Below are 19,186 nucleotides of genomic sequence, written 5' to 3' on the forward strand. Positions count from 1 at the left end.
TAAAACTACTGCTACAGACTCCTATTGACAAATTAAAGCACCTCAGGTGAACTGTAGAGACCAGAAACGTTTCACAGGCTCAGCCAGTATAAATGAACAGATGTTTGCAGCTTCAGAACATCTTTTACCTCCAAAACTATTTGTCCAGATGAGGACAAATTTACACCATTTATAGAACAAAGAGGAACAAGGTAAAAGGTGCATGGAAGAACACAGTGTTAGAGGACCAGAGTGCAGCCGTTTGAGTCTGTGCCTTCTGCTGCTTCCCCTTCTCTCTAAAAACCCGGGTTCCAGCCCAGAACTTGAAAATGGGAACCTTTTGGAGTTAGATCATGAGAAGAATGAGGAAACGGTCCCACCATGCACCACAGTGTCCTTTCGAATGAGCTCGTGCTGCGATCTACCTTGTTTCCTGGGTGGGGCTTTAATTTGAACGTTTTCTAATCTCTGTCCGTATTTGCCTTTAGGAGACAGACTATCTCTCCAAAGCTCATTAGGCATAAAAATCTGGATGTGAAAGCTGGGTTGGAATGAAATTGTTAAGCTTTTGTCACCCTGTTTCTCATGGGAGCCTACCTTTTACAGGAGGGAGGGTAAGCTATGGCCCCCAGCTGCTGCTGTGTATCTTCAGCTCGTGTGTTTGACAGGTTGTCAGCTCAGCTGGGGTAGAGATGCTCCAGGATTATTGGGGGGGGGGGGGGCGGTGATGGTGCCAGGAGAGTACTGTAGGACACTGGGAATTTCACTTTTGTGCTGAAATGTTGCACAAGTTCAGTTCCCTGTACAGTATATTGACTTCCAGCTGACGATGTCCAGCTTCTCCAAGCTCCACTCCCCACCAACATGACCAGGTAAGGCAGAGCTCCCACCTTACTTCTGCAGGTACACATGCAGTAGGTATCTCTCCATGCTGAAAAGGAGTGACAGCATCTGTGAAATAATGTGAGCAGCACAGCGGCGCAATGCTAACGGCTTCTTTATAGTTCCTGTCAATTCATACTCAATGTTCAACGCTTCAAATATTCAGTAGGAAACTTCCCAGATGTTTCATATAAACATTCACTGCGCAAACATTAGATGAACTCAACAGAGGAGTGGCCATAACTTCAAATGTGTGAGAAATGAACAGCAATCGTCACACACACACAGTCAATGGTTCCACAGTGGGTAGAGGATCAGAAACCCCCAAGTGATCAGTACAGGTGTACAGAGAAATTGCATTAATTATTAATAAGGTGATCGACTTTGTAGTCGTTTCTTCTGACCTTCGGCCATATGTCTTGGACACTCGGGTGAAGAGAGGGGCTGAGCTGTCAACTGATCACCACCTGGTGGTGAGTTGGATTCGATGGCGGGGGAAAAAGCTGGACAGACCTGGCAGGCCCAAACGCATAGTGAGGGTCTGTTGGGAACGTTTGGCGGAGGCCCCTGTCAGAGAGGTCTTCAACTCCCACCTCCGACAGAGCTTCAACCAGGGCCCGAGGGAGACTGGGGGACATTGAGTCTGAATGGACTATGTTCCGCTCCTCCATTGTCGGTGCGGCTGTTCGGAGCTGCGGCCATAAGGTCTCCGGTGCCTGTCGCGGCGGCAATCCCCGAACACGGTGGTGGACACCGGAAGTAAGGGATGCCGTCAAGCTGAAGAAGGAGTTCTATTGGGCCTGGCTGGCTCATGGGACTCCTGAAGCAGCTGACAGGTACCGACGGGCCAAACGGAGCGCGGCTCTGGCAGTCGCCGCGGCAAAAACTCAGGCTTGGGAGGAGTTCGGTGAGGCCATGGAGGAAGACTTTCGGTCGGCCTCAAAGAGATTCTGGCAAACCGTCCGGCGACTCAGAGGGGGGAAGCGGTGTTCCACGAACACTGTTTACAGTGGAAGTGGTGCGCTGCTGACCTCAGCTGAGGATGTTCTCGGGCGGTGGAAGGAGTACTTTGAGGATCTCCTCAATCCCTCCGACACGCCTTCCGTAGAGGAAGCTGAGGCTGGGGACTCGGAGGGGGACTCGTCCATTACCCTGGCTGAAGTTGCTGAGGTAGTCAAAAAACTCCTCGGTGGCAAGGCTCCGGGGGTGGATGAGATCCGCCCCGAGTTTCTCAAGTCTCTGGATGTTGTGGGGCTGTCTTGGCTGACACGCCTCTGCAGCATCGCGTGGAGTTCGGGAACGGTGCCTCTGGACTGGCAGACCGGGGTGGTGGTCCCTCTTTTTAAGAAGGGGGACCGGAGATTGTGTTCCAACTACAGGGGGATCACACTCCTTAGCCTCCCTGGGAAAGTCTATGCCAGGGTACTGGAAAGGAGAATCCGACCGATAGTCGAACCTCGGATTCAGGAGGAGCAATGCGGTTTTCGCCCTGGCCGTGGAACACTGGACCAGCTCTATACCCTCACTAGGGTGTTGGAGGATTCGTGGGAGTTTGCCCAACCAGTCCATATGTGTTTTGTGGACCTGGAGAAGGCATTCGACCGTGTCCCTCGTGGCATCCTGTGGGGGGTGCTTCGGGATTATGGGGTTCGGGGCTCGTTGCTACGGGCTGTTCGTTCCCTGTATGACCGGAGCAGGAGCTTGGTTCGCATTGCCGGCAGTAAGTCAGACCTGTTCCCGGTGCATGTTGGACTCCGCCAGGGCTGCCCTTTGTCACCGATTCTGTTCATTATTTTTATGGACAGAATTTCTAGGCGCAGTCAGGGAACGGAGGGTGTCTGTTTTGGTGGCCGCGAGATCTCGTCTCTGCTTTTTGCGGACGATGTGGTCCTGTTGGCTTCATCAAGTCAAGACTTGCAGCATGCACTGGGGAGGTTTGCAGCCGAGTGCGAAGCGGCGGGGATGAGAATCAGCACCTCCAAATCCGAGGCCATGGTTCTCAGTCGGAAAAAGGTGGATTGCTCCCTCCGGGTTAGGGGGGAGTTGCTCCCTCAAGTGGAGGAGTTTAAGTATCTTGGGGTCTTGTTCACGAGTGAGGGAAAAATGGAGCGGCAGGTCGACAGACGGATCGGTGCGGCGTCCGCAGTAATGCGGTCATTGTACCGGTCTGTTGTGGTGAAGAGGGAGCTGAGTCGTAAGGCGAAGCTCTCAATTTACCGGTCGATCTACGTTCCTACCCTCACCTATGGTCATGAACTCTGGATCATGACCGAAAGAATGAGATCGCGGATACAAGCGGCAGAAATGAGTTTCCTCCGCAGAGTGGCTGGGCGCACCCTTAGGGATAGGGTGAGGAGCTCAGTCACCCGGGAGGAGCTCGGAGTAGAGCCGCTGCTCCTCCTCATCGAGAGGAGCCAGTTGAGGTGGCTCGGGCATCTGTTCCGGATGCCTCCTGGACGCCTCCCTGGGGAGGTGCTCCGGGCTTGTCCCACTGGGAGGAGGCCTCGGGGCAGACCCAGGACACGTTGGAGAGACTATGTCTCCCGGCTGGCCTGGGAACGCCTTGGGGTTCCCCCAGAGGAACTGGAGGAGGTGTGCGGGGAGAGGGAGGTCTGGAGTACTCTGCTCGGACTGCTGCCCCCGCGACCCGGCCCCGGATAAAAGCGGAGGAAGATGGATGGATGGATTAATAAGGTGCTTAAGAAAGAATGCTAATAATTACGGTGCTTTGTGACATCAGTAAGATAAGATGTCCTTTCTGAACTTTTTTTTTAGGTATGAATGGATGGAGACCTTTGTGAAGTTTCTGTCACAATTCTGCAAAGGGAACTGAAAGTCTCTGTTTGTGCTCCGGGGGGCTCCACCCCAGCCCTTGAAACGGCCACAGCGCACTCTGATGACTCGTACTTGGCCATCACGTCCAACAGAAGCTCATCCGGCACCTCATCCCAGGCAGCCCTTTCCACCTCATCCAGCGCATCCAGGTGGGCCTGGTCGTCGGGCCACTCTTCCCAGCCCTCATCCTGCCCTGCCTGGCGGAGCTCTGCCCCACTAAGGTCCCTGCTCTCCTCCTGTCTCTGACTGGCCTCGATGTTCCCCGCATCATCCATGAGGTACTCCTGGTCTTCATCATCCTGCCATTTACAAGTGTGGACCGTTACCAAGGGCCTTTTATACACAGTAAACATACTGCAAGTTGTAGGGTTTGCTTGACTGTCACTGACTAAACTGGGAGAAACAGTCAAGGTCTCAGAGTGAAACAAACACTGCATGTTACAAAAAGTCCAGAGTCCCAGTCCAGCAGTGCTACTGAGCTCCTCTTGGGACGCCAATGATTGTTGGGGACAGTGCAGTATGTACTGACCTCCTTCAGCAGGCAGCTCATGCAGATCTCCTGTGGCAGCGGACAACCTGGGGGAGAAATCCATCAGACTGGACATGTGGGTATCTGGACAATAATAATGGACACCAGCGAGCAGGACAGTTTTACTGAGCATTAATAAGTGCCCTCTGTCTAATTGAGACCTCACTTCACACAGGTCTGGTTTTGGGTTCGACTTTGACTGCTGTGATGAATGGCGTATCGGTGACACCTTACTTGGAGATCTGTACTTCTGACTCTTGCACATGGGGTCATGACACTTCTGGTACCAAACTTCTTGTTTGAGGTCCACCACAATCCTGAAGATAGCAGTATAACAGCACTTCTGTGAGACTGACGCGGTTCCACGTGTACGTGACCACCACCAGACAGGTTCTGAACATGTCAAGCGCAATACTTCCGGTCTGCAAATGAGGCACGCTCTAATTAGACACATCCAGGGGCTCTGTGTGGGGCCTGATACAATGTGGCGTCACTCACATGATGTTGTTGCTCCTGTGGAAGCGGCCCACGTTCCCACACCAGCGGTACTTGAGGATGTCGTAAACAAGCAGCTGCTCCGAGACAAAGTAGCTCCAACGCCTAATCGCTACGAGGAGGAATTTGAGGAAGCTGAGAAACATCGTTCTGCACCAATGTAAACCTTGAGCTTTCTTTCTTTTTTTTTTTTTTTTAAATTTCTGTAGGAAGAAAGCCCTACCTCCTTGAACGGCATCCCTGTGGATCAAACGGAGGATGAAATCATCAACTTCTTTGTAAGGTGAGAGCTGGTGTCCTGCTACAGAATCTAATGAATGCAGTCAAATTTATTCCATATAGTGCCTTACCCACACACTACCCACCCTGGGCTTTAAATAAATCATCGCAACAATGTGCAAAAAGTTGTGGTACCTGAGGCACGAGGCAAAGACTGAGGTGCAAGAAGAAGCCGCCTGGTTTCCGTCACCTCGGGGGCATCTGACGTCAGAATCTTCTGTCCTGTAAAACTGATATTAATATGATTTATGGCTCTTAAATCCATGCCCCCCCTCTCTCTAATTTGTTTACTTAAATACACAGCTTGAGTCTTCTTTGCTGGGGAGCTCTCTGAACATCAAGCAGTCTTTGGGAGATTTACACATTCATCACGTGCTGGAGCTACCCAGAAACCTCTTTCCACCAAGAGGATCGGCCCAAAGTGCTTTTAACAGCTGTGAAAAGAGCCAGTGGCTCAGTGCCAGAAAAGCACAGTAAAAATGTGGTGCTGAGTTCACTTGTATGAAAAAAGGGCTGCTTCCTCTCAATGGCTGAGGTCCAACAACACACAGAAGGCTTGCAGCTCGGGGTTTTAAACTGGGACAGATGCCTTACTAACACTTCGCCCATTCAATTGATCATCTTTTTTTGCTGTCCCCAGTTTTACTCCGTTAACCGTTTCCTTACCATGCCAACTTTTAGAGAATTGAAGAATATGGTAAATGCCAGTATCTTCGTGGATGTAATGACAAAGAAAAGGACACAGTTGTGCTGACTGGTTACACAAAGGAGTAATGACCAAATGACAGAAGCGATGCACACCTGATGTTAGTAACCAGGGAAGTCAGGAATACACGTTCTTCTGTGCACCTTTGCTTGTCTGGGGGCGGAACAAATGCATTGTCCTCAGCTAAGCTGAAGGCAACATTCTTCCCTGCTTTGGAGGACTTGTACAGGCGGAAATTTCTGTTCTTTGTGTAAACACCTGAGGAATAAAGGTTTGTTACAGTGAAGGTCCTTTCTCACATTTAAAATTTGAATCAATCAATCAATCTAATTAAATGTAGAACATCCCAGGTTCCTTCCACTTATAATGAAGCAGCATGGTACAGAATGGATGGATGTGGTAGAATTATTTCAAAGTTAGGTGTCAAGGACAAAATTACACTTTTACTATCTAGGATGTGCACCTGCAGCATTTCCATTTCACTTCTTTCCTTAAGCGCTTTCTGACTGCTGTTGCTCCTCTACAGCATCCTACACACCAAGGTCCACAAAAAGCTGGTCCTGCCCATCTTTGTCCTTCACCAACAGGAAGCTGAGGTCCTCCTCCCCATGTCTCCGCTTCTCAGCCTGTGGACTGGCTGCTGGCTGCAGGTTTTCCACAGGGGAGGGGGGTTCTGAACCAAGAGCGTCCCGCACCGCCTCGTGTCTGGATAGCGTCCCCACCAGCCGCGATCTACGGAGGGAGTCCAGCGCCGGCTGCAGAATCTTGTGTACAAATCGTCCTTGAAATAACAACAAACGAATGAATGATGGCGTATATACAATACTGCTCTAGTGTGTGCAGTGCACAGTTTTACTGCGTACCAGCATGAAGATTGTCCTTGAACACGGCGTTCGGCACATGGAATATGAGATGCCTGCTGAACTTCTCATTGGTGCTGGAGTCCAAGTTCAGCACATGTTCACAAGAGCACTTCACCCCGTAGGTGTCGTCCAGCTTCCAGCACACAAACTGAAAACACACAGAGTAGGGTACTCCAGTCCACCGGTAGGAACTCAACAATACATTTACAGACATTATTCATCCTGTAACAGTCACTGAAAACCCGTACAGCTCAGTCAGTAGAGCATCAAAATTTGAGGGTTCAGGGTTCAAGTGCCTGTTTGGGCATAGCGCTTCTCCGGTGTCTCATGCTCACAACTGTCCTCACATCTTCTTCCACCTTGAGATGCTCAGAAAACACTGCAAACCTGCCCTTCTTCTCTCACATCCGCTTCAAACACATGAGCTGCTATGAGGACAACTGATAGTATAGTCGTTAGCGCTACTGCCTTTGCACCCAAAGGTCTTTGCTTCAATCCCCACCTCTGGCTATAGTACCTCCGAGTAAGGTACTTACCCTAATTTGCTCCAGTAAAGTTACTCACCTGTGTAAATGGGTAAATAATTGTAGGTAGAGTAACTTGTAAATTGCTTTGGAGAACAGCATCAGCTAAATGAATGAATATAAAACACAACACTGTATTCACAGGTAAAGTTCTTTACATGAACACGTCTTTAACTTGGAACAACAAGACCTTTTTCAAACTGCAGAGTGAATTTTCTCTGAAAAAGATCAATTTTTATTAATGCTGCCATGGCGACAGGAACAAGCTGTTCAGTCGGGTGATGGGGAAGCCACGTGCGGCTCTGTGCGTTAACGTCATTACAGTGATGTGGGCAGAAGGTCAGTGTACAATGTGTGAAAGGGTGGGGGGGATGAGTAACATCCATTTGCATACGTTCCTTATGTTGTGTATGTGTATTTACACGTGGCTGTGTCTGAGTGTAATTTGTATTGAAGAACTGTATGTCTCCAGCTCTTTTCGGTCACTTTGGTCACATTCTGAGTGTATAAGATGAGCTTTAATCATTTCATACTTATCGATCCCTTCAAGGAATTCGCTGCAGAGGAAGTCGCAGCTTGCCTACCTGAATGAGCCTCAGGACCATGGACACACCATCCAAACCTCTGTTGGAAGGTCTGTGGAACTCCAAGTCGAAGTACAGTCTGCAAACAGCACCTTCCGGAATCACCTCGTAGCAATGCATGAGGGAGTGCCGGTAGGTTCTACAGACGAGCAAGTGGAGGTAAATGCAACGCTGCTTTCTGATGCACCCGCCTACCTGTCAGTTCCTATTTTCCCATGGTATTTACAGTGCAAAGTCACGGTGAGGAGCCATCATACTCCAGTGCTCAAGGTCACCCACCTGTAATAGTGCCACAGCTCCGTGTAACTGGTCACCAAGTAGATCCTTTGGCCACCCGTGGCCTGCTCCTTCTCCAGCGCAAACACGTGCACCTCCTGGAAAGGAGCAGGGACCTGAGACCAGGACGTCACCCTCTTGACCTCTCGAAAGCAAATGTCGGCCCCACCGATGACGATGTGAGCGTTAGGGGTGTGTCGTAGGCGGTGAAGGCCTCTCTACCTGCGTGCAGCCCTGGGCAAAGGCAAGGGCCCCGCTCTGCCGAGGGAACAACTTCCACACGGAGGTCGGCTGCCAGGGCCGTGACAGCCGGGGCTTGTAAGGAGAGCCCAGGGGATGGTGCTGGAAAGACTGGGCCCGCTGCTCCACCCTGCGCACCACATCTGCCCAGCTCTTCCTCATTTCTCTTCTCATTCATGTAGTGCGGCAACCAAACACCACTCCTGTGAAGGAGACAAAAGGGGGGAGCAGGAGACACCATTCTGCTCCACATTAACATTTATCAAGGCAATTCACTGCAAACACTATTTTACCTTTTCATACAGCTTATAGGTTAATTAGATCATTTATTCATTTAGATGGAAATTTCTCCTATGCAACTTACAATAATTCACATACTTATGCTACATGCCATGTAACATGGTATTTTCCCTCTATCAATTCAAGGTAGGTACCTTGCTCAAGAGTACTACAGCAGCAGAGCAGGAGCTGGGATTCGAATCTATAACCTTTTGGGGCTGTAGTTTGTTCTAACCAACAGCTTTAATATCACCCCATATTCATATTGTGGGTATAACCACTTTAAGTGTGTTCATGTCACTTAGTTCTTAGCTGCAGCTGAATTTAGAAATATGTTGATCACAATCATAAGTCTGTCACTCACTCACTGTCTCAGTGTCAGTTTTTTGCTGAGTTGCTCAGGCGCTTATCTCTCGTTTATTTCGCGATAAATTTCATACAGTCTCCCCAGAGTTGTTTTATGCATGTCGAGTTGTGACTAATTATTAAATGAAAAGTTAAAACATGTTCAATAATTATATAAATTTACAGTACCTTACATCTCCGACACCGTCCTAAATAATCGCGCCAGGAAGTGACCACCTGGCATTCTGGGAGTTGTAGTTCACGTGCCACTTCCTGCAAGCCTAGAATGAGGGAATTACTTCCTTATATTCTGTTACGTTATCGGTTTTCATCAAGTTGGTAACGTTGAACTCGGGGCAGAAGTTTATATTAAGTTATACCTACAATACTTGTAGTTTGGAAACGGTACGTTCGCCAGGACAGCACTCAAACCATCGTAAGTGTTCCTTACTGACTTCTCTCACTCAGTTTATTACTTAGTAATTTACTGAAACTGTGACATCGTTAAATTACTACGACGCGTGTGACTCTGTGAAGATGCTGAATCACCACAGTCAGACACCGTGCTATTTCTCATCTCCTTGGCTCCAAACGCTAATAACCCGTTTTAATTTGTTTGTGCAATTTGTCTGTGCTCGTTCGTACCTGAATTAAGTGATTGTACGCCGTTTGTGAGGATGAAGGGATTTTTGGGGTCGTGCTCGTAAGAGCCCGCGCTGGAGCACGCAGCCGGCCGCGCGCTTTTTTTGGTTTCAACTTCTCATGCTAATAATAGAGTTTTCACCAGAATATAATAATATTGGAGGAGAAGAGAATATAAGATCTAGCCATTCAAACTGTAATTATATAAATGAAACCGGGCATCCGTTTTTACACAACTTGTGCTTTTGTCCGGCTGCCAGCGAGTGAGCATTAACCGCTCCGAGACTGATCGGGGGCTCGAGGAGTAAAGTGTGATGACGTCATTACGATGGTCACTCCGCCGGGCGGTTTGATTGGCTGAGCAGCAGCCTGAAACGTCATAGCACACCGTTTGTGTCGCTAAGAGGCTGCAACTGGCCGAGTGTCTCACGGTGTTGACAGGGGATTGGTGGAATGACATAAGGGTCTGACAGGCGATTGGCAAAGTAAGACAAGGTGCTGACAGGCGATTGGCTAGTGCGCACGTTCTAGGTTCCCCCCCCCCCCCCCCCCCCCCGTTAAATTAAGGTATCGTTTTAGTTTGAAAGCTCGTGGTGCTCGGATTTCAGGAAGGGTGTTGCTGCGCTTTCTTTTCGATTTTTGGTTTAATACAATTAAATCTGTTGCAGAACATTATGTCGGGAACGGTGGACAAAGTGACGAAGGGCCAAGGAGGGGACTCTGTGGACGCCAAGCCCGGCGCGGGTGTTCCGTAAGACTTCTTTCATTTCTTTTGTGCTCACAGTCACTGAGGCGATCGTGTGTTTGCACCTCCACCACTCCAGACTATTTATAATATTATTCTCTTGGCGAAAATTCATTAAAACTCCTCCCCGTTTCTTCAGTGAACTAAGTGTGCAGCTTTGATTAATGTTTTTTTTAGGTCCCGAGTGGGAATAAAATGTATTATAATCATTTAATAAAAATAAAATGTAAAATATGTTAATCTTCAATAAAGTAATTATAATGCAGTTTAGTTATTGTATTTGTTGACGAGCAGTATATGTTCTCAGATACCTGCGCTCTGCTACATTGATTGTCTGATGCAACATGATGTTATACACAGTTATGTTGTTCATCTCTCTGTTTATATCCATGATGATGTACTTGGTGTTTTTGTGTGTAATTGGCACTGTGCAGCTGTTGTGCAGCTGTGTTGTGCACCGTTCGCTTGCATTAAAAGTACCCAGGTTTTTGTAAGAACAGTTCTTACTATGAGTGTGTCTGTCCCACCACCTTCTCCCTGCCTTTCTGTGATGTCAACACAAGCGCTTCAGAACAATGGCTCCTCACCAGGTGCCTTCAGATGGCCCTCAGCGCTGGGTTTTTGCAGGGGATTTACACCCAGCGGTCGGTCAACCCAAGACCTTGTGCTCGCTGTGCGAGACTTTCCGTAAAACAGCTGCACGCTTTCACGTGCCCTTCTGGTTCACCGTGTCACCTTTTATGTTCAGTCTCGGGATTTATTTCAATCTCCAGACAGAATTGAACGTTTGTTTGAATTTGTTTAACTGGACTGTGAGTGTCTTCTTTTTTTAGTGTTTGGAAACTTGCAAAGCCATGAAATTGTTCAGCAGGTTTGTGTTTTGTTTGGAGTGGGAGCGCTGGACCAAACAGTCAGACTTCCTCCCACTGAGACAGAGCGAAGGAAAAGATGCAGACCTCAGGTTCAATGTGGTTTATGTTGCTGATGGCTTAGGGCGGCACTGTGGCACAGCATGTAGTCCTGGCCTGGGGGTTAGAACCCAGCTCAGTCTGTGTAATTTGCATGGTTTTGTTCTTGAGTTCACTTTGGGTTTCCTCCCACAGTACAAGGACGTGTGTTTCAGGTGAACTGGTAACTCTAAATTGTCCTTGGAGTGTTTCCGAATGAGTGTGGGTTATTGCCCTGCAAGGAGCTTGTGTCCTATAGGATGTACCCTGTCTTTGGGACAGGCTCCAAACACCTTCACCCTGTATTCAGACAAGCAGTTACTGATGATGGGTGTAAGCAGGTCTCTGAGTTCAGTGTTGATGTTCGGAGGAGGTTCAGATGTATCCAAAGACAAACCCGACAGAGAGAGAGTGTTCATGAGTTCAGTCACCCCTCACTTCATAGTCAATGTACGTTTATTCAGCCGATGTTGCTAGCAGTTTAGCGTTTGGCAGTTGCTTTTTTTTCCCAGGGCGACCACAAAATCACCCTATTAGGTGGGGTCTTTTTTTTTTTTTTTATTTATGGAAGAAATAATGTGTGTGTTCAGAGCGCAGTGGCCTTCGGCCCCCACTGGACACAAGGAGGTAGACGCCAACCTCCGAGAACATTTCTACAGGTACAACCTTGACTATCCCACCATGGGCATGTGCCTCATCATCAACAACAAGAACTTTGACAAAAGAACAGGTGGGCTTCCGTTTGCAGCGTGTCTGAGCGCACCGTTCGCCTGCACTCTTTCCTCACGGTGGCATGATAGCCGATTTCACCGCCCTTTTCCCCAAAAGGCATGAACATCCGCAATGGCACAGATGTCGACGCCGGCAACGTGATGAAAGCGTTCAGTAAGCTGGGCTACAAAGTGAAGGTGGCCAATGACCAGACTGTAGAGCAGATGAAAAAGGAGTTGTACACAGGTGAGCAAGAGGTGGACCTTTGTTTGGCAAGAGAAAGGTACAAGTCTTCTGATTGGTAACGTATACAATATTATGCAATAGTAATATTTACATAACCATAATATGTAGGGAAACATTTAAGGCACGAGCTGTTTGTGAGAAAGTCACTCAAATCACTGAAATAAGATGTGGTTAATGAGAAGAATGCAGTTGGGTGGTCTTCCGTGTGTGTGTGTGTGTGTGTGTGTCTGGTGTTGAGCACAGTCCATCTCTGGCCCTCAGTTTCTCAGCAGGACCACAGCAATGCCGCCTCCTTCGTATGTGTGCTGCTCAGCCACGGCGACGAGGGGGTGCTCTTTGGCACTGACGGAGCGGTGGAACTCAAGACCTTGACGGGCTACTTCCGGGGTGACCGCTGCAAGACGCTTGTGGGCAAACCCAAGCTCTTCTTCATCCAGGTACGGTCCCAGTCTTGCAGACCATAGATAGAAGTCCCTCTTGGATTTGGGGACTTCCTGTTTTAGGAGCAGGGTGTGAGGAGGATGGGGTTCTGACGTGGAGCTCTCATAACCAGGCGTGCAGAGGGACAGAGCTGGACGCGGGCATCGAAACGGACAGCTCACCGGACAGCTCTTCAGAAAAGATCCCTGTGGAGGCGGACTTCCTTTATGCCTACTCCACAGCACCAGGTAGGTTCCTGGACTTCAGGGTACAGTCACCATGGTGACAGCACAATCCCCAGATTGGAGGCTGACCCCTCAGTGTAGAGTGTGAGAACTTCCTGCATATGATGGAAGCGTGGTTCCCCTGCCGTGCTGCTGGACATCCTGCTTTGTGTCTCCCTCCAGGATACTACTCGTGGAGGAACACGATGTGCGGCTCATGGTTCATCCAGTCGCTCTGCGACATGCTCAGCAAGCACAGCTTCCAGCTGGAGCTCATGCAGATCCTGACACGTGTCAACTACAAGGTGGCTCTTGACTTTGAGTCCTCGTCCAACATGCCTGGCTTCCATGCCAAGAAGCAGATTCCCTGCATCGTGTCCATGTTGACCAAAGAGATGTACTTCTCCAAATGATTGGTTTTTAGTTTTCTGTTTTTATTGGGGGCGGGGGGCGGGAGCAGGTAGAGATTTTTTTTGTTTGCATGTTTAATATGTAGGGGTGTTTCAGTGTTGGCTTGTGGTGCATTCCCCCCCCCCCCCCCCCCCCCCCCCCCCCCCCCAGCTATTACTTCATGCAGACGCAATATACAGTGTGAACACAGGCGTGCTCCCGAATTCCTCGACGTTCCCGCTTCTCACCAGCAGAACTTCACGGGCTGTTCTTGCACTGCGGAAGAGCGTGCACACTTTATATACAATGAACTCCATACGTCTGTTTGTAAAATCAATGAGCAACATGTAGCTGTCTCTTAGTAAGAGTTTACCAAAAGGGAATGTGTGGTCATATAGCCTCACTGCCCCGGTCCTTCTGGGGTTGTTGTCTTTTCATCCTACGCTCCAGACATCTGGAAAACTGAGTCATGTGACTGTCTCCACTCGTCTGTTGGGAGAGTCATTTCCGTGCTCCTTTCAGTCTGACTCACCAGGTGAAGAGACTCAAAATGTGACCAGGTCTTCCTACTGGTCTCAGTGCTGAACAAGTTGCTGCGCAGCGTTTCCCTTAACCTTAAAGTAGGGTTCGGAGCAGAAAAATAAAACACTACCATGTTCTTACTCTTCTGGCAGCTATCGTTCATCTGTGTTTTTAGTGGAGACTCGACCTTCACCTGGGAACGGCTGGGGAACAAGACGTGATGAAATAGTCGTTTTGCTGCGGAGGAGTGTAGTGGAGCACGCAAATTTGGGGCTCTCCAGCTTCAACCCTGCTGCTCAGGTGCTTTGTGTGTGTGTGTGTGTGTGTGTGTGTGTGTGTGTGTGTGTGGTATAAAACCTGAACTGAAACAGGTGGAGCAGAAGAGCCTTTGGAACAGCTGGTGGCAGCAAAGAGATCATGAAAGAGAGGTAAAAATACACAAGTGATCAATGTATAGTGTGTGTGTGTGTGTGTGTGTGTGTATATATATACACACACACACACACATACATACATACATACCAGTTTGGTTGTAGCTGCAGCGGCTGGAGATCGAAGAAAGCTGCTTCCAATACAAATCCAGCGATCAGTTCTGAGGAAAGTTGTTCTCTTTGCTCTCTTTGAGCTTTTTCAGGGCATTTTGTATGACACTGCTGTAGCTCTTGTGTTTACCCTGCCTCTCAAAATTAATGTGCTGCATTGGTGGTAAGTAGCACTGTTTGTAAGGTGATTTGTACTTGCAGTAACTGTTTTTTCACTCAACCACTGAACTGTGCGACAAATGTATAGTTTTATTTTTTTCGTAATTGTGTATGGTACACTCATTAAAATGTAAATCTGCTCCTGAGGACTGTCTGAGGTTTGGTTTGTGTGAGAATGGAGACCCTACAGCTGGTGAAAGCTGCCCTTCCGTGTGTGTGTGTGAGTGAGTAGAGTAGAGTGCAGTGCCCTGCCAGTGACAGACCTTACATGTTGTTTTCCTGCCGCAGTCCGTGGAACGAAGCTATACTTCCGCCCCCCCCCCCCCCATTGTTCTAATCTTCTAGCAGGGAAAACATCTGGCAGCGTATGTTTGGGCGACAGCAGTCTGGTGTGACTGTATGAGTGGAAAGAAGTGCAATCAACCACATCACTAACCATTCAACTGCAGCGTTCAAACTCCCGTTTACCAAGGTTATTGGTGCACTTCTCCAGACAAGCCAGGTCAGGACGGTATCATTAGTGGCTCGAGAACGGTACTTCAGCCTGTGACACGTTAAGGTGCAACAGGCCATAAAGCGTGAATGATTATCCCGATGTGTTTGGCACACCTTCACGTTGTTGCCGTCCTTCCTGGTGACTCGCCTGTGAAACCTAGAAGTCCTCGAACCTGCTGGTGTGCGACGCTCTTCCTCCTGCCTCTTAAACGCTTTTTGCTCTGTTCTGCAAATGGAACTGACCACAGCCAAGGGCGGGGAAGCCTCTGGTACGATGGGGTAAGGAGACAGGTCTGAACGAACTGGAGCGTATGGCTCTGAACTTCTTATTTATTGATGACGGCAGTGGCTCACGGCACCATAGAGATGGAATCGGTACACAGAGAAGAGAGATGCGTTCAGGTACATAATACAGCACCACACTCATGTCCCCAGGAAGCCTCAGAAAGATGACCGGATATTGTAGAATTCATTGGAATTATGATGCAGGCAAATATGAACTTTTCTACTGGAAGAAACTTACATGAGATACTTGAGTTAAACACATTTGTGGGCGGAGCCTGTGCTGCGGAGCACAGCAATAACCTGTGTGTCCAGGTACATAAGAGCAATGGATTGCAGTTAACAGGTTTATCGGAGACAAACCAAACTTTCTCTTTTTTTTTTTTTTTTTTTTTTTCCCCCAGACGTGGGAAAAAAATTATTTCCCGACTTGCTGGCTTTATTTTGAGCTCTTCTGTTTGCTTCCTGTTTTATATGTATTGTTTTGTATCTCTAACGGTAGAACCAGACGTGTGTTTTCCAGCTCAGACATGCAGTACAGTACGAATCACACACACGTCGGCAAATGTGTCGTTATGAACAACCAGTGTTTCTCAGGTAAGTTTCACCTGGGGAGCCGAGGAGGTCTGGGGCCACCTGGGTATCGGCAGCTGGTTGCGTTCTTTATTCTCTCGACCGCGCTGTCGGTCACACGAGAGGTCAGAGGTGAGAGGTCAGTGGCTGCGCTCTCGCTGAAGGACTCCTTGAACGCCATGGCACTGAGGAGGACGAGAAGGTCCTGAGAGACACCTTCGAGGGCCTGGGCTTCACCCTACAGGTGGAGCGGAACCTGACAGCGAGAGACATGCTGCGGGTGCTGGAGTCGGGTGAGAGTCCCCCAGCGCCGCCGCGAGGGTCCGCTCGCATGTGTTTGTGGGCCCGTGTGTCCCTTCGCTGACCTGTCCCCCTGGTCCAGTGTCCAGGGAGGACCACAGCGAGCGCTCCTGCTTCGTGTGTGTTGTGCTGAGCCACGGGGACGAGGGACACATCCTGGGGACGGACGGCAAGGCGGTCCCGGTCGGGAAGCTGAGCGCCACACTGACGGCTCGGCGCTGCCCCAGCCTGTGGGGGAAACCCAAACTCTTCTTCGTACAGGTACAGCTGGGGGACAGGAAGGTCCGTTAAAATAGAAATAAAAATAAAATATAATAGTGTAGCGGCAAATTAATTAAGGCGCTTCAATACAAACTTTGTCACATTATTTATTAATATTTTCAGTATTAATTTCTGTATTTATTTCATATTTAGAGAACTGCTATGTGACACATTAATATTTCAGTCATTTTTAGAGAAGTACAGTAAATGAGCACAGTGTGTAACGTTCGTTCATCTTAGCTGGGAAACAGGCGCTTGTATGTCACTTATAACAAGATTTTTGTAAATTTGTGTTGAATAAAATGTTTATCATACAATATTTTAGTTTATTATATAACAGTTGATCCTCCAGTGTCTCCAACAGCCATTAAAACACACACACACATCTTCTGAACCGCTTGTCCCATACGGGGTCGCGGGGAACCGGAGCCTACCCGGCAATACAGGGCGTAAGGCCGGAGGGGGAAGGGACACACCCAGGACGGGACGCCAGTCTATCCCAAAGCGCCCCAAGCGGGACTCGAACCCCAGACCCACCGGAGAGCAGGACCCGGTCCAACCCACTGCACCACCACGACCCCTGGGGGGGCCATTAAAACAAAAAACTTGAAAATCATTGTACTTTAATACAAACTTTGACATGTTGACATTACACACATTACTGTTATTACTGCTGTCATATTTATTATTAATAGATCTCATTTGTAAAACAGATTTTTTGTCAGTAAAGAAAAAATTTACTTACCAAAAAGAGTGAAAAATGCAGTTTCCTGCTGCAAAGGCGTTTGTTCTCACTTCCCCCCCCCCCGCCCCCCAAAAAAAAAAAAAAAACTCCCTTAGGCATGCAGGGGCCAAGAGTACGACTGTGGGGTGCAGACAGACTCAGTGGTGGAACGCGAGCCGTGTGTCACGTTCTGCGAGGCCCCTGAGGAGGACTTCCTGTGCGGCTACTCCACACCTCCAGGTAACCTGGACACACTGATCTGTCAGCAACGCCTGGGCTCCGGGTTCAAATATGGTCCAGTCTCTGGAGTTCCGCCCATGATCGTATGGATTTCATGCGAGTGCTCTAGTTTCCACTCACAGTCCAAAGACATATGTTTTCAGGTGGATCAGTGACTCCAAATTGTGTCTCTATAGATGTGTGTGTGTGTGTGTGTGTGTGAGTGAGAGAGATGGACTGGTGTCCTGGCCAAGATGTACCCTGCTTCATGTCCTGCTTATCTGGGATAGCCTCTGGACCACTGTGACCCTCTGTTGGATGACTGGTTATTGAAAATGGATGGATTATTGGCAGTTATTGATAACAGTTGTGTTCCATTTTTGGCAAAGAGAACCTGGCTGCATATGGAATTATGGTTATTATAAGGACAAACTGATTTGCTGTGTGTCTCTCCCATTACTAGGCTACTTCTCCTGGAGAAACCAGGCCACTGGGTCCGTCTACATCAGGGGCCTCTGCCTCATGCTGGAGCAGCACAGCAGCCTGGAAATGACAAGGATTTTAACCAGAGTCAACCAGTGGGTGGCGCTGAACTTTGAGTCCCAAACAGGACACCAGTCGAGCAGCGGGAAGAAACAAATGCCGTGTGTTGTGTCCAGACTGACCAAAGAGCTGTACCTGCGACACCGCCCACGGTTCGAGCGGGGCTCTGTCCCCACGTCCAACAACCTGGAATAATCGGAAAGGTTAGGAAATCAGGAAATCGGCCGCTAATTTACTGGTATTTTGATCTGAATAAGGTTATCAGTGAACACTTTGCTCATTAAAATTGCACCCATGTGATTTTTATACCTGTGGCTGGAGCAGGACTAGGGAGCAGTATGTTTTGCTGACGGGCCAGTGGGAGGCGCTGTCGCTTCACATATGTGGACCATCCTCCGTCTTTCAGACTGGCTTCACTAAGGCTTGAAGGTGGTTGCTACACTCCTGTACTGTACACTTGTACTGCAGTGCGGTCGGAGGTGTCCCCTCAGTGAGCTGCGCTGTCACTTTAAAGAGACCAGTTACTAATCGTACCATGTTTATCATTAACCAGCCAGGTTCATAAATGGTACAACTGCTCAACTGCAGAGGGAACCTTTGTGTAGTGCCATTCCAGCTTTTTAAAAAAAAAAAAAAAAAAAAGAATTTTTGGTTGTGCTGATGATCGAAATTAAAAATCTACTGATCTGCTTTGTGGTCAGTAGGTGGCGTAGCAGTTGGTGTGCTCACCTTGAATTAAAAAGACTTTGCTTTGAATCACACTTCCTGCTGTAATACCCCTGATCGAGGTACTTGAACTGATACGGTACAAAATAGCTTGCTGCGTACATGAGTAAAACGCTGTAAAGAGCGTAATGTACAAACCTCAGAGTGTAGGAGTTCATTTTAAGCCATTTTTGAAACTACATTATGAGCATCGTAGAGTATCACCACAATAAAGTACGGGACCATCCCAGCACCCTCCCAGGCTGGGGGAACATGGTGGACCGCAGACCCCAGGAGTTGGCTGTGGAGAGTGGCACTGGGGGACTCCAGCCATGGGCAGGAGGGGTGGAGCTGAACAGATAAGAGCAGAGCAGTTCTGCCACACCAGCACCCATGCAGGACAAAACCGATTCGCGCAGCTGGTACAGTAGATAAGGAACTGGACCTGTGCCCAGAAGACTGTAGTATCAGAGCTCAGACGCTTGATCAGGAGCCTGGGAGTGGCGTTGGACACAGAGAAGCTGTAACCCGGTCCCACAGATAGCTCCTGTAGAACGTCCAAGGGATCTGCCCTTATCTCACATCACAGTTTATGCAGCTCCTGGTCCAGGACGTGGTGACATCCAGCCTGCACTCTGCAGCTGACCCAGAATGGCACCACATGAGTGGTGTTTGATCTGCCAAAGAGGTCCCACGTGTCTCTCCTCATGGTCTCTCCAC

General features: G+C 48.7%; 3 protein-coding genes and 1 long non-coding RNA gene across 4 annotated transcripts; 2 read left to right on the plus strand and 2 right to left on the minus strand.

Moving 5' to 3' along the window:
- Nucleotides 1-3,549: 3,549 nt before the first annotated feature.
- Nucleotides 3,550-8,486, minus strand: primpol (primase and polymerase (DNA-directed)). Its single transcript, XM_018736060.2, has 12 exons — nt 8,175-8,486; nt 7,956-8,050; nt 7,677-7,815; nt 6,569-6,716; nt 6,244-6,486; nt 5,801-5,963; nt 5,135-5,229; nt 4,944-5,030; nt 4,724-4,832; nt 4,460-4,542; nt 4,226-4,272; nt 3,550-3,995 (listed from the first exon to the last, which is right to left on the minus strand). The coding sequence occupies exons 1-12, from the start codon at nt 8,364-8,366 to the stop codon at nt 3,633-3,635; spliced, it is 1,764 nt and encodes a 587-aa protein (XP_018591576.2). The 5' UTR covers nt 8,367-8,486; the 3' UTR covers nt 3,550-3,632.
- A 605-nt stretch (nt 8,487-9,091) lies between these two features.
- casp3a (caspase 3, apoptosis-related cysteine peptidase a) lies at nt 9,092-13,281 on the plus strand. The gene is made up of 7 exons (XM_018736061.2): nt 9,092-9,252; nt 10,127-10,209; nt 11,741-11,880; nt 11,979-12,107; nt 12,369-12,544; nt 12,661-12,775; nt 12,935-13,281. Exons 2-7 carry the CDS (start codon nt 10,133-10,135, stop codon nt 13,162-13,164), a joined length of 867 nt encoding a protein of 288 aa, XP_018591577.1. The 5' UTR covers nt 9,092-9,252; nt 10,127-10,132; the 3' UTR covers nt 13,165-13,281.
- A 2,435-nt stretch (nt 13,282-15,716) lies between these two features.
- Nucleotides 15,717-17,554, plus strand: LOC114912449 (caspase-3-like). Its single transcript, XM_029259283.1, has 3 exons — nt 15,717-15,738; nt 16,013-16,275; nt 17,116-17,554. Exons 1-3 carry the CDS (start codon nt 15,717-15,719, stop codon nt 17,392-17,394), a joined length of 564 nt encoding a protein of 187 aa, XP_029115116.1. The 3' UTR covers nt 17,395-17,554.
- A 127-nt stretch (nt 17,555-17,681) lies between these two features.
- Nucleotides 17,682-19,068, minus strand: LOC108924515 (uncharacterized). Its single transcript, XR_003798235.1, has 3 exons — nt 18,071-19,068; nt 17,897-17,947; nt 17,682-17,761 (listed from the first exon to the last, which is right to left on the minus strand). It is a non-coding gene; the product is annotated as an uncharacterized LOC108924515 (long non-coding RNA).
- Between the last annotated feature and the right edge of the window lie 118 nt (nt 19,069-19,186).

Source organism: Scleropages formosus, chromosome 16 (genome assembly GCF_900964775.1).
Source record: "Scleropages formosus chromosome 16, fSclFor1.1, whole genome shotgun sequence".
Lineage (NCBI taxonomy): Eukaryota > Metazoa > Chordata > Actinopteri > Osteoglossiformes > Osteoglossidae > Scleropages > Scleropages formosus.